Below are 14233 nucleotides of genomic sequence, written 5' to 3'. Positions count from 1 at the left end.
CGTGTTAAAAGAACACATGTCTTCGTAACGTCTCATGTTTTTTCAACCACCGAAAGCCACAATGACGTGTACTTGACAAGGGAATGACATGTCATTCGTGGATTATAAACTTGCCCGCTTCGTTTTCTGAAGGAAAAATACCCGTCACTGTAACTGTTTTTCGCACCAAATTCGAAGAGAAAACGGAGGGAGAGATCAGAAAATACGGTGCAAAAGAAAAATCCACAGAGGAAGAAAGTCTCCCATAAACCGAACGGTTGATGGAAGCTCATAATCTTTTGCTTTCCATTTCATGAAGCGACCTTCGATTGCTGAGCGGCGGGCCTTAGTAAGCAGGTGGTCTGCCAAGTGTTCGAAGAAATTCCTGAGAGCAACTGGGACACATTTATCACTTTTAAATGTTTCGTGAAATCTAATGTCCAAGGCAATGGACTGGAAGTTGACATCTATCAGTTTAAACCCTATACTGCCAACGGCAAGTAATGTCTTAAAGAGTAGCAGCATGATTTTGATGGCACATTCCAGTACAAGAATCTGCTACAGAAAGATACCTAAAAACATTCGTTATCCGCGACGCTCCAAGCTTCCTCCTGATTTTGGGGTGAATTTGTTCTTGAAGAAGCCTCAAACAGATTCAGTTCAAGATCACAGTGATGACTTGACTGAAGAGGAGGAGGAGGAGGAGGAATTTGAAGTAGATAATGGCGAGATAGTTTGGGAATCAGAAGAGATTGAAGCAATATCATCTCTTTTTCGGGGGAGAATCCCTCAAAAACCTGGGAAACTAGGTAGAGAAAGACCTCTCCCTCTTCCTGTTCCTTACAAGTTAAGACCTTTAGGACTTCCTGCACCGAAAAAACATGTTAATAAACAGGTTTCCTTGAGTCGGGCATCTATATCCAGTCAAATTTATAAGAACCCAAGTTTTCTTATCGGTCTAGCCAAGGAGATTAAACGCCTTAGCCCAGATCAAGATGTGTCTGTAGTTCTTGATAACTGCTCTCGTTACCTGCACAAGGGGTCATTATCCTTAACAATTCGAGAGTTGGGTCATCTGGGTCTTCCTGAGAGAGCTCTGCAGACATTCTGCTGGGTTCAGAAGCAGCCTCGGCTTTTCCCTGATGATCGTGTTTTGGCTTCCACAGTTGAAGTTTTGGCAAGGAACCATGACTTGAAAGTGCCATTCAACTTGGAGAAGTTTACTAATTTGGCCAGCAGGCGAGTGATTGAAGCAATGGTTAAAGGGTTGATTAGAGGTGGTAGCTTAAAGCTTGCCTGGAAGCTTATTTCAGTTGCCAAGGATGGTAAAAGAATGTTAGACCCTAGCGTGTATGCAAAGATTATACTGGAGCTGGGGAAGAACCCCGATAAACATGTGCTTGCAGAAGCCTTATTGGATGAACTTGCGGAAAGAGAAGATTTGAATTTAAGCCAGCAGGATTGTACTGCTGTAATGAAAGTTTGCATTAAGCTTGGGAAATTTGAAGCTGTGGAAAGCCTGTTTAACTGGTTTAGACAATCTGGGCATGAGCCAAGCGTAGTTATGTACACTACTCTTATTCACAGTCGTTACTCAGAGAGTAAATATAGGGAGGCGTTGGCTGTAGTTTGGGAAATGGAGGGTTCAGATTGTCTCTTTGATCTCACGGCTTATCGTGTGGTTATAAAGCTTTTTGTTGCCTTGAATGATCTGCCGAGGGCTGTAAGATACTTTTCGAAACTCAAGGAAGCAGGCCTCTCACCGACATATGACATATACAGGAACTTGATTACACTTTATATGGTTTCTGGACGGCTGGCAAAGTGCAAGGAGGTGTGGAAGGAGGCAGAAATGGCAGGATTCAAGTTTAGCAAGGAAATGACAGCAGGGTTGTTGCAACTCAAAAGAGAAACGAGGTTAGTTGAAACAAACACAGAGGAAACACAGACATTACCATTTTAGTGCAAGAATAAAGGAATTACTTGACAGTTAATAATTTCTGATGGGCAACTTATGAGATTTGAAACAACTCCACTGTAATTTATTGAGCACTGCTTTTATCATTTAATTATTCATGCATAGCGGTATGCCCATTTGAACAATATTACGTGAACGCGTTGCACATGTTAGTTTGAACTTTTCTCGATGCCTGGGACATCAAATGACAAACTCTCACTTAGACTAGCTGTTAATTCTAGTTTATGGAGGTTATTTTGGCAGCTTCTCGGACCCTTCATCTACTAGCATTGCATTGTTCTTGAAAAAAAAAATCGACCTTTGTGTTTTGCCCACATTCCACGTATAGAATTGCGTAACTGATATAAATGATTATGATAAACCATCTGATCTGCCAACCCGCATTTACAGAATGCATTAACCAAGCCGCACAAACACATGCAATTGATGAATGTGCCACCTCTTATTTATATTCTCTTAATCAGTCCAACCATCTCTATCTCAAATCTAATTCTGCTTTGGAATGCGATAGTTCACAGTGCTTTCCTTCCAGACGCCCTTTTCAAGATAGATTTCATAAAAGCTTACTTCTCCACCTGCTCTTATCGTCAGTGCAGCAGTGCTCCTTGTGCCATAGCATCCCTGTTCGTTAGACAATAAGTATTAATTAATGATTATAAGGCGAAGGGTTCTCATGGAGTGATTAAGTGGTAAATCAAACATGTTAATTTTTACCAGTGGGGTGTCTATTTCAACAAATATGGAGCTTAGATTGAATTCCCAGTCAATAGAGCAGATACCCGGCAACCTGCTTTTGTCAGCCTTAACTTTGTCCCTCATTAGTTTTTCCAGCACCTCCTTCACAGGTATTTCACTTTCACCATATTTGCCAAGCAGATCCTTCAAATTGAGTCCAAGGCGCTGTACCTGCAGAGTGAAAAAATGGGACCAACTGAATATTTGCTACTGAATTTGCTGTCTCCTTTCTCATCCAAAACCACCTACTTCATAGATCTTCAATATGGCCAATTTGGATTCTTTTTTGTATTCCCTTTTATTTTATCTGGGTTGTTAGTTTTATTAATGTATTGAAGTGCAATGCATTCCTGACCTTGTGCCAGGGGGAGTCCAGCTTTGCATTTGAAAGCACATGAAGGCCAGGAGAAACCTCTTGAATGACAGCAGGTTCGCCTTTGGGCCTGTTGGAGAGATAGACCATGCTTTTGGATGAAATGTCAGCTAAGATCAGGTTGAACCCATTGTACTGATGGACATCTTTCACCAGTCCCTCGGCGAATTCCTTCGGACTCTTTGTGCTCTGCAATGTTTTGGAAACGAAACAAGGTGAGTAAGTGACAAATTTAGAATCAATCCCTGTCAATTTTCCAGTCTTTTGCATTTTTCCAATTATCCTTACATGTACATGTTCCTGCTCGTATCTTAGGCAATGTATCTTGTAAAATCAAACATAAAATATAAAGTCTGCAAGTATGCATAATTACTTATTTTTATGCTTGCCAAAAGTTACCGTTTGTGTTGTAGTCAGAAAGGCCCTGTGAAAATTATACCATAAATCTAATTTTACCACTCAAAACCTAAAGTGGCCTGGCCATGCAGCCACTTAAAGTACTGCTATCTCTTAACCTAAAAAAGTACTAGTGGGCCAAAGTCTAAAGAAAGAAGTGTAAATCTTAGGTAGAGCCAGCTTCCATTGATACTGCTATTAACATATTGATGAAAACAAACTTATGATCAGTAAACTTCCATTAGAGCAATCCAACTGTTAATTCGATGTTTCCAATGTGGAAACCACTCAACTGTGAAGATTATTCTTAACAATGAAATCTAGAGACAGGACAGTACAGCACTGAGTTTTTTTAGCTAATTCCTGGAAGACTAGCAAGTGTAATGGTCCAATAAATGGTTTGAGGATGAATAGGGTTACCTCCAAGAAAAGAACAGGGAGTTCCCCACGACTCTTTGCCTCTGGTAATGGATGGAGCTCTAGCACATTTGTAATGAAAGCCACTCTTCCTGTCCTCGAACAAGCCAGCCATGTTCCTCCTGCCACCGCATCTCTCCCTCCCAATATTTCACTACCATCCCACCATGCCGCTGGCTCTGTCGGCCTTCATAAAATGCACGGACAGGAAACAACATCACAATCATCTCCATTAAACCACAGAAGAAAATATCAATAAAGCCAATAAAGGTGAGCTTGCCTGTTGTGATACTCATCTCTGTTCTGCAAGAGGAGCAGGGGATAGAGTGGATGAGCTTGCCATATAAAAGCTGCTATGCACATTATTCAATTCAATGGACTTGCAGTCAATAAATTGATGGAAGAAGAAGAAGAAGAAGAAAGAACTTGGATACAAGGGGAACAAAAACAATGAGCATCAAATATCTATGTTTCCGTGTTCTTGACACCTTAGACTATATATAAGCAAATATTGCGCAAAAAATAATAATAATAAAAAAGAGTCCAGATGATCCAGTGGGGTCCAAACTTTCTTTGTGATATGAATGAATGTAAAGAAAATAAAAACCAGAGCAAAACCCTGTGTATACGTGTAGCTATCCATGGGCTATAAACCATTGGCGCCACCTAAAGAAACTCATGGTGATTTTGATGGGCATGTTCGCTACATATCTAGCGGGTTTTTTGGACTAGAAGATATGAAGATAGTAATGATACATAAAACATGTATCTCTGTCAGAATTATAAAATATTATCTTAAGGATATATTTATTTAATGTAATTCGTTTTTATCTCTTTGAAATGTTAACCAAACGTGATGCAATATCAATATTAAAAATGTGCTTGGTATAGTGATAGTTTTTATAGTTATGATTTGTAAAATATTATTTTATAAAAAAATCTTTTGGTTGAAATTGGTTTGATATTTATACATGTTTAATTAAAAATGAAGTTGAAATTGATGTTGAATAAAAAATAGTTTAATATGTTTAATTAAGAATACTTTACAAATTGAGGTTATCGAACAACTAAAAAAGATATATATGAATATTGATGGTTTTGAATTTAAATATTATAAATTTAACTACTGCTGTTACATCATGAAATAAATAATACTTTATGTAAAATATTTTTTATTGTTCCATTAAACTATCTATAATTCCATCACGTATGAAATTCATTTGACAATGACTACAGTTTGCATGGTTTTTTGAGAGTGCAATAAAATCAGGTAAAATATAATTGGGAGCAAAATTGAGATTACAATCAAATTCTGCAAATGCTATATCATTATACGATCTCCTTTTAATTTATGCAGTGTCATTAAATATTGTTAAACACTAATTTTTCAAATAAAATAAAATTACAAATAAAAATAATAAGTTGGATCCAGTCAAATACATCTAGATTTTGATTGTATATCTAGTTTGACCATGAACAATAAATATTTTTTTTACTGTTCATGAACAGTAAAAAATAAATTTAATTCACTTTCCATAAATAACACAAGAAATTTAGGTGAGGTTAGAAAGCTGGTGCAAGATGTTTCTCTTGAAATTGAGTTCCTATCTTTTTTTTTTTTTGGTAAGGTTCATGTTTTAAAAAAAACACTAGCTAACACTTTAGTTAAATATAATTTTATGTGATTTCTTTCAAACTCAACAGCTGCCATGTAGATAAACACACTCTAAAAGCAGTGCATCCATTTAATTAGCTGCTAATTGAAGAAAGGGTGAGCAAACTATGAGTAAACAACACCCACGATATATTTTGCCAAATTAAATCAACTTTTATTCATTAATGGAAGTTTTTCCCAAAAAGGAAAGAGTGAAAGACAGACGAGCAACGATGTGATTTGAAAGATCGAGGCCTGAAATAGATTGAGTGGGAAAGGAAGACATCTTATCGCGAATAAAGGACGACGAGCACTGAGTTTTAATGGCTATACATGGTTTTTTTTTTTTAATAAAAAAAATAATTTTTATTTATTTATAATTAATATTTTTTGATATTTTAAAATTATTTTAATATACTGATATCAAAAATAATTTTTTTTTAAATAAAAAATATTATTTTAATATATTTTCAAATAAAAAAACTTTAAAAAACAATTATTATGATGTCCAAAAATTTCCACTAAAAAATAGTATTTACATTTTGAATTTTGAAACCTTTATTGAGTTACAGACTTATTATAAAACCATAAATTCCTTGTTACAGTTACATTAAAAATAAAAAAAAGAACTCATAAAAAACACCGTGGGTTGTCTCGTTATCCATTTATTTTTCTTCTAATATTTTTCATTTCAGCCACCAATTTCTTTTTTTATTTTTATTATATCTACTCTGTTAATTTTAGACTGAACAACCATGCTTATTATTGGAAAATTGCTGCATTTCTTTTCTATTAATATTTTTTATTTCAGCCACCAATCCTTCCTCTCTCAATTTAAAAGTTGTTTTTATTATTAAAATTTAATACGGTTTGTATTTTTTAAATTGTTTTAATATGCTAATATTAAAAATAATTTTTAAAAAAATAAAAAAATATTATTAGCAGAAAAGTAACTGCTGACTTATTTTTCGAGGCCTGTAATTGCGCGTTGCGTCGGTGGAAACACCACCCTAGGGTTATTCGCTGCTGTTTAATGTTTCCATGGTCGCGTCAGTTGTCTAGAGGTTGATGGAGACTTCTAGATGGATGAACTCTTTTTTCTTTCTTTTTTTTCCTCAAACGGGCACTGAGTTAGGTACACACAACACAAACAACAACTCCTCCTCCTCGTATTTGAAGCAACATTCAATGCATAACCAGAGAGGAAAAGGGACAGAGACAAGAAACAAAAGGGCAATGAATTCAAGAACTGCCACCAGCTTGTGCGGCACCAGGAGGTGGCAGTTAGACTACCTCGCATGTGTTAGGGCAAGGTACGTGATACAGTTTCCAGGCATGTACCATACTATGTGCCATCATTTTTCAGATCGGCCGGCCCTAAATCCTACTCTTGCACGATTCGGCCATGCAAGAAGGCCCCATCTCCCCCACTGAGCAATCACACTCTCACCAAGGTTTATGCTTAAGGACATGAAAAGGAAACTTCAACGTGGATGGAGAGCACTCTCGACAATTCCTTCTTTGTTAATTTCTAAATGACAGTAGTAAGAGTTATTAAAACCTGTTCAAAGGTTTTGTTCGTGAGTAAATAAAACATGATATCGTTTCTTTCATCTTTTTTCTCTTAAATCAAGCTGGGGTTAATTTAGTCATTGATTGACCTATTTGGTTGATGGGGTTAATTTTCACTTGATTTTATTTTAAATTCATACTTTTTTTATTTTCTCATCCTTTTTATGAATTGAAAGCGAAACTTTTTAGTAAGGATTATGGTAGCGGTGATGATTTAAAGTGTTTTTTTGGTTAGAAATACAACAAAATAATTTTTTTTTTATTTTTTAAAAATTATTTTTGATTTATCAGATCAAAATCTATTTTTTAAAAAAAAAATTTGACTTCCCAAACACACCTTGAATCTTAAACTGAGGCAATCCCTTTATAACGAGATCAACCACTTTAAGTAGATGGAATCTCGATTTGGTTGGTCACACGAAAAGAATTGAGTATCGTCTGTCTCTTCAAGGAAACTCCAATGTCCAGTCGCTTAAGATTACTCTCACAAGGTTAAATGATGCTAAGGTAGTTTGAACCTTCTAAAGCCCAGTCGGCTAGGCCCACGACTCGAAGCTCATGCCACGGCCCAAATTACCTGTTTGTTTTATCCTGTCAAATTGCCATCCAGTAATGTTCTCAAAACGTTGCCTGTTTTCAAGACTCGTAATTTCAGCTGTTGAATACTGGGTCGATCAGCCGGGCTAGTTTGGATTTTTATAGCTATGCTAAAATCCATTTAAACCACGCGTCTCTCGCACCCCGCATCACGTGACCATCTTTCTCCCGCGGTCCGTACGTTTCACAATTGCCAACCATCCCACACGCTAAAAAAATAAAATACTTCTAGCACTAAAAAAAAAACGCCCGAGAGAAAGAGAGGAGGAGAGGAATGGGTGAGATCGCAGACATGGCAGACACAACAATGAAGAAGAAGAAAAAAGGAAGACCTTCTCTTTTAGAGCTTAAAAAACGCTCTCTCAAGCAGCAGCAGCAACAACAAGAAAGCCCTAATTACCTTGAAAACCCTAATTCTCTCGATTCCAATCCTGTCCTTCCTAACCGTCGATCCACTCGCCGGGGCTCTAACTCTTATGCACCGGAATGGATTGATGGAGACGACGACGAAGAAGACGACGAAGATGATGAGCGTAAAGAGAAGAAGCATAAGCTCTTGCGAGGATTGAATTCTCAAAAAAATAACAACCAGAATTCCAATACGTTGGCTCCTTCAAACTCTGATTCGAATGCTGGTGGCGGTAATAACGTGGAGGGAATTAGGAGGCGCAAGATCAGCGCCGTCCGTCCTGGATCTGATGATTTGGTGATTATCTAACCTCAAATTTTATTATTTTACTTTTATTTTTTGTTTTTATTAGAAAATAAAACAGAACGATTTTTTCCAGCTTTTTTGAATGATACTTTTTATTTGTTTCGCGCGTTATTCGTTGTTTAAATGAGGTGGATCGGAGTGAGTTGTTGTGTTTGACCCGGTCAGAATTGTTTTTTTTTTTTTTCTCTGGTAATTTATTTTTACTTTGAAAATCTTGGTAGTGGTGGATTTCAAGTTTCTATACATTTTTTTTTAATATTTTCTTTATATGCTAAATTCGAATATTTACCATAAATATTTTATTCTTAGTTGTTTGTTGTATTTAATCTTGTGTCTGGTGCCCAACATTATAGAAGCATGGATCTTGTTGTCTATAAAGCTTAATTTTGTCTTTTCTCTAATAATTCTAAGCTTCTTTCTTTTTCTGTACTTTCTCTGCTTTTGCTGTAACTTTCCTCATTGTTTCTTCACTAATAATTTAAATCACTGATTTGTAATTTTTTCTTGCAGGATGAAAAGGTTTTGAAAGGGACAGACACTCTTCATGGTATCAATTCAAACTCAAAATCTCATGAAAAGGGTTTTCTGGGATGTCTTTAAAAAGTGTATGTTGGGAAATAATTAATTAAAACTGTGCTATATATTATATATATGTTTGTGTGTGTACAGGGTCATCGGTGGAGCCTGGTCCCACTACACCTTTGCCAGACAAAAAGTTGTTGGTCTTCATTCTTGACAGGCTTCAAAAGTGGGTGTTGTTTTTAGCTGCTTAGATCTTTACTTTTCTTTTTGAAGTCTTCTTCTTACGATTGAGTTAATCAGTTGCTTTCAATTGGGTTTTGATTGGTCTGGTTGCAAAATTATTGATTGCAGGAAGGACACTTACGGGGTTTTCTCTGAGCCAGTGGATCCAGAAGAGGTGCGTTTATTATCACTTTGCAGTGTTGTGTTTGTTTGAAAGATAATTGAATATTGGTTGATACCGAATTGTTTTTGGTACAGCTTCCTGATTACTTCGACATCGTTGAGAATCCCATGGATTATTCTACAGCAAGGAAAAAGTTAGATGAGGGAGCCTACACCAACTTGGAACAGTTTGAGGTTGGTTTGAGATTATATTGCTTACTAACTTGGATTTGTAAGTCACCTTCTCTTAGTGGAGTTGCATCAATGACAAGTTGAGTCTATGCATTGGGGATAGACAATCTGAGAATCTCCTTCGCTGCTTCAACTTCTTACAATTATGTGGTTGTTTAGTGCTTTTGATATGTGTGGAACCTGACAAGAGATTTATTCTTAAACCATAAGAAGATGTTTGAATAAGAAATGGATGTTGTAATTAAGATGTGTTTGATACTAAAACATCCATTCTTGCATTGGGTCGGAGTCTAACTGTATAACAGATAATAAAGAATTCAACTCTGTAGAACAGTGTTTCCTTGAAACCCTTATCTGATGGTCAAAATTTTCTATGCTGGTAGTTTGGTTAATTGCAGAAAGAGTTGTTACATTAACACCCAATCCCCATTTATCTTTTTGGAAATTTAACAAATACCACCATAATGAACTTGTTGCCATCTGCTAAGGCAAAAGTTATGATTTTCCCTTGAATAGCTCATGAAGATATTTAAACATTTCCTGTGATGTGTACAGATTGTTGGTCTCTTTCTTCATAACATACCAAGCCCACTTTGTTACTTTTGTATCGATTGCTTCCTTGCTAGCAATTACCAGGAGACAAAACAGATGTTAGATCATGGAGTAATTAAACCATTGAAGTGAGGATTAGCAGTGACCTTGTGCAAAATGTGTGCAAGTAATGCAACTGATTGCATTTACAGAGAGTATTATGATTCTGTCCGATCTGGGGATCTTGGAACTCCTGTGGACAAAATGAAACTGCACAAGGATGGATATCCAGGAAAAATGGCATATTTTGTTTACCTGCCACCTAGCTATTTACTTCGAAATCAATTTCCTGTACTCTTGGTTTGCTTGTGGAAAAATGTATGATGTCATTCTTGCTGGCATTTGAAACTTTTGACAATTCTTTTGTGCAGAAAGATGTTCTTTTGATTTGTTCAAATGCAATGCAATACAACTCCGCCGATACTATTTACTATCGACAGGTTTGGCGTCGCCTCAATTCTGTTACTATTCTATTTCTGATAGTGTTATTTCTGAAAACCATCAATTTTTATTTAGGCACGGGCCATGCAAGAGATTGCAAAGAAGGACTTTGAAAATCTTAGGCAAGATAGCGATGATAGTGAACCACAACCCAAAGTTGTGAGGAGAGGGAGGCCACCTGGCACAGGCAAGCTGAAAAATGCACTTGAGAGGTCTCCTGTTGATCGTGTTGGTCCTGAAGCATCCTCGGATGCAACTCTTGCCACTGGAGGAGATAATAATAGCTTGTCCAATGGTTACAATCTCAGAAGAAGTTCTTCATACAAGTACCAGCCTGCTGATTCATTGGTCAGGGCCTCTCATGGGTCCCACAACAACGAAAATCATTCTACCTGGTTATCTGAATGGGAAAATGAATTTCCAGGCATGGGAGTGCTTGACTCTGCTTCTTGCTTTGTATTCTGTCCTCATACCATTCTGAACCTTTTTTTTTTTCAATTGGCTATCTTTATCCAACAGCTATTGACTTATTTACTTGTCTTGCAGCTTCTGTTGTGAAGGCTGTGATAAAGTATGGGAAGAAACCATTTGTGCTAGACGAGAACAAGCGTGACACCTATAAGCATCCACTGGACTCCCATGAGCCATCTGTCTTGATGACCTTTGATGGAGAACTAAAGCAACTCATGGCGGTAATGTTAGAAGAAACTTTTAGAACTTTGTTTTGGTTTCCTAACGGGAAATTGATTTTCCATATGTTGGTCTCCTGAAATATGACTTTTTCACATCCATTTGTTTAGGAGCGAGTACACCCTGCAGCATGTGGCCTTTGCCCATAATGTTTTTTTTCCTTTAATCATAAGTTGGGCATATGTTTATGATCCAATCAATTAATAGGCACTAGCCATATATCTGTCCCAGTTTTTTTTCCCACTTTTCAGTTTATAGGTAATATACGGTTTCATCTATTGGTAACCTGATTTCATTTTACTTTGATGTGCATTAGGTAGGTTTAAGCTCTGAGCATGGTTATGCAAGAAGTCTTGCTCGATTTGCTGCTGATCTTGGGCCTGTTGTTTGGAGAATCGCTTCAAAGAAAATTGAAAGTGTCTTGCCAACAGGATTTGAGTTTGGCCCTGGGTGGGTACGAGAAAATAAAACAATGGAGAAGCATAAGGTTTCAAACAGCCCCATATCTGATAACCATTTAAGCAGATTTCAACCTGCAACTTCCTCGAGTAGAGATGCGACATGGAGTAAAGAAGACATGCTAGAAACTGTTGGTGGATTAAATTCTAAAAATGAGTTAACTACACTGAACAGTGCTACTGGCGGGATGAAATCTTTGCCTACTGTCTCGATTCAGCAGAAACCGATGATTCATCCTGATATGAATGGTTTCAGTGGAGGATTTGGATATAATTCTTCATCTCAAATAGGGATGGCGCGGCCTGTGGCACCTACAGGAAAGTTCAGTTTGGAGAAGCTGCACCCTGCAGTGCCTTCCCAAATGTTTGGTGCGGTTCCACCTAGTAACAGCTCCTTCATTTCAATGCCTGGGAACAATTTAAACTCGAATAAGGCCATGCTGTCAGAAACTTCAAGTGGATTATTGCAGCCTGGAATTTCCGCAGCTTTAGGGTCCAGCTCTGACTCTCATACATTACGCAATGTGGGGTTTGGTGGCAAATCATCTTGGCAGGGATTTTTACCCTATCATCAACAAGGTACTGTTCCATTTCCACCAGACCTGAATGTTGGATTCATGGCGCCTGGTTCACCTACTTCCAGTGTGCCAATTGGTTCACCACGGCAGCCAGATTTAGTATTGCAGCTCTGAGGTTGAACGGATCCCTTTCCCTCTAATCAAACATGTTGAGTAATGTAGTATTAGGTTTGAACATTTTCCAGCAGAAAAAGAATAAGAAATTGATAGGGGCAAGTCATTTTTTAATGGAGGGTGGCTTGCAACTCGTTACTGGAATGATTCATAACATCAAATTGCGTAGGGGAAGAATTTTGTACAGATTAATGTATCATTATTTTTAGGTTTAAACCACAGTTTTATACTAGCATGGATCAATTGATTTCTTGATTTTTAGATATTTTCAGGATTCTCATTGAAAGTGATAGCCAATGTATGGAAAGGCATGTACGCAAAAAGGTGCACTGATATGTTTTAGTTTAGTTTTATTGTATGATGTATAATAATGTTTATGCATCTCATTGCTTGCCTCCTTTAATTTTTTCATACTTTCCATTTCAGTCCTTTAATTTTTAACTTTTCCTTTTTCCGATCCAGCTTTTCAAAGATGTACCATACCCTCTTCTTGATCTATAGCTTGTTTGTGAAAAGATTGCTCTTACTTTCTCATCTGTAGCAGATTTCCCTTTCAAATTCAGACGCGCAACATTTGCAGCTTGATAGCCTGTCCAATAGCAAAAGAACTGTGGATGTCTTTTCATGTCTTAGCCATGGAAATGGAAGTTGTACTTAGGTTTTGTTTGTTTGTTTGTTTGTTTGCGCAACGGTTTATGAAAAGTTAATTTCTGAAAGTTTTTTATGAATGAAAAGTTAAACTCTTTGAATCGAAAGATTCTTATACCTTTCTGCCTTGCGGAACTGGCACGGGTATACTTGCAAATTGGGGTTACATCAAACAACACACCGTGTCATGTTTTTTTTTTTTTTTTTTTTTTGTAAAGATGTTTTTTTTAAATAATATTTTTTTTACTTTAAATTACTTTTTTATATTTTATATTATTTTAATATTAAAAATAATAAAAATACGTCATTTCAATTCCTTAAAAAAAAAAACAATCACTAATTCGGAAGAATCTCTGCACCTCGTCATAATTTGTATTCCGGTGTGCATCGATTTTTGACTTCGTTCTCTAATGGAACCAAGACCAAACCCGACAAGTAATCCCCATTGAACCAGTCAAATTCATGCTTGGGTGCCTAACTCAATACTGTGTGGTTTTTGGTACTGTGATGATATTGTTTTTTAATAGTGTTTTATTTTTAAATATATTAAAATATATTTTTTAGTTTTTTATTTATTTTATTTTTACATCATTGTATTAAAAATACTAAAAAATATAAAACTATTCATTTTAAGTAAAATATACTTTTAAAAAATACTCCACACTACCAGACATATTAGAGGGCGGCTTTCATAACATTTGTGGGTTTTTCTTTCCCATCGTTTTTTCAAATTCTTATGAATAAAAAACATACACTTGTTTGTTTTGGTATTTTTTTTGGTCAGAAAAGGCCAAACAAGCAAGCAATCACTTTCATAAGATAAGTCTTCTAATTTCGTTTCTAAATTTGGTTTCTTAAAACATAAAACACTTGTTTCTTAAAACATAAAACAACCTAATTAAAACAAGAGGGTTTCGTTCGGGTTGGCCCGGCAGGCCGAATCCGGGTTTTATAGCAGGGAACAAAGAAAGCAACGCATAAAACAAATAGCCAAAAAACAAGGACAAGTGCATCAAAGATAAGACAAGATAACTCTAAATATTAATTCAACAACTTCGTGTTGTTATGTATTTCTTTCGATCATATTCTCTTACACGCCTTCCAAAGAACTTAACCAATCAACTGAACAATTTCGTCATCGGTTGATCAGCGAAACCAAAAAAAAAATGTGGTTTAATCTAGGGTTTCTCTAAGCTGTT

The 14233-nt window shown here is 36.4% G+C and overlaps 3 protein-coding genes across 3 annotated transcripts; 2 read left to right on the top strand and 1 right to left on the bottom strand.

Annotated features, from left to right (window-relative positions):
• Nucleotides 1-3441, top strand: LOC118061916 (pentatricopeptide repeat-containing protein At2g01860). The gene is made up of 2 exons (XM_035075544.2): nt 1-1896; nt 3058-3441. The coding sequence occupies exons 1-2, from the start codon at nt 416-418 to the stop codon at nt 3113-3115; spliced, it is 1539 nt and encodes a 512-aa protein (XP_034931435.1). The 5' UTR covers nt 1-415; the 3' UTR covers nt 3116-3441.
• Nucleotides 3172-4241, bottom strand: LOC118062255 (uncharacterized). Its single transcript, XM_035075987.1, has 4 exons — nt 4159-4241; nt 3882-4065; nt 3465-3489; nt 3172-3254 (listed from the first exon to the last, which is right to left on the bottom strand). The coding sequence occupies exons 1-4, from the start codon at nt 4239-4241 to the stop codon at nt 3172-3174; spliced, it is 375 nt and encodes a 124-aa protein (XP_034931878.1).
• A 3599-nt stretch (nt 4242-7840) lies between these two features.
• LOC118061918 (uncharacterized) lies at nt 7841-12772 on the top strand. Its single transcript, XM_035075545.2, has 9 exons — nt 7841-8407; nt 8927-8963; nt 9086-9164; nt 9290-9335; nt 9419-9517; nt 10477-10545; nt 10622-10970; nt 11093-11238; nt 11553-12772. Exons 1-9 carry the CDS (start codon nt 7976-7978, stop codon nt 12384-12386), a joined length of 2091 nt encoding a protein of 696 aa, XP_034931436.1. The 5' UTR covers nt 7841-7975; the 3' UTR covers nt 12387-12772.
• The last annotated feature ends 1461 nt before the right edge of the window (nt 12773-14233 follow it).

This window comes from Populus alba, chromosome 5, assembly GCF_005239225.2.
Source record: "Populus alba chromosome 5, ASM523922v2, whole genome shotgun sequence".
Classification (NCBI taxonomy): Eukaryota; Viridiplantae; Streptophyta; class Magnoliopsida; order Malpighiales; family Salicaceae; genus Populus; species Populus alba.
Note: the sequence above shows the minus strand (reverse complement) of the source record. Positions and strands in the feature narration are given on the sequence as shown.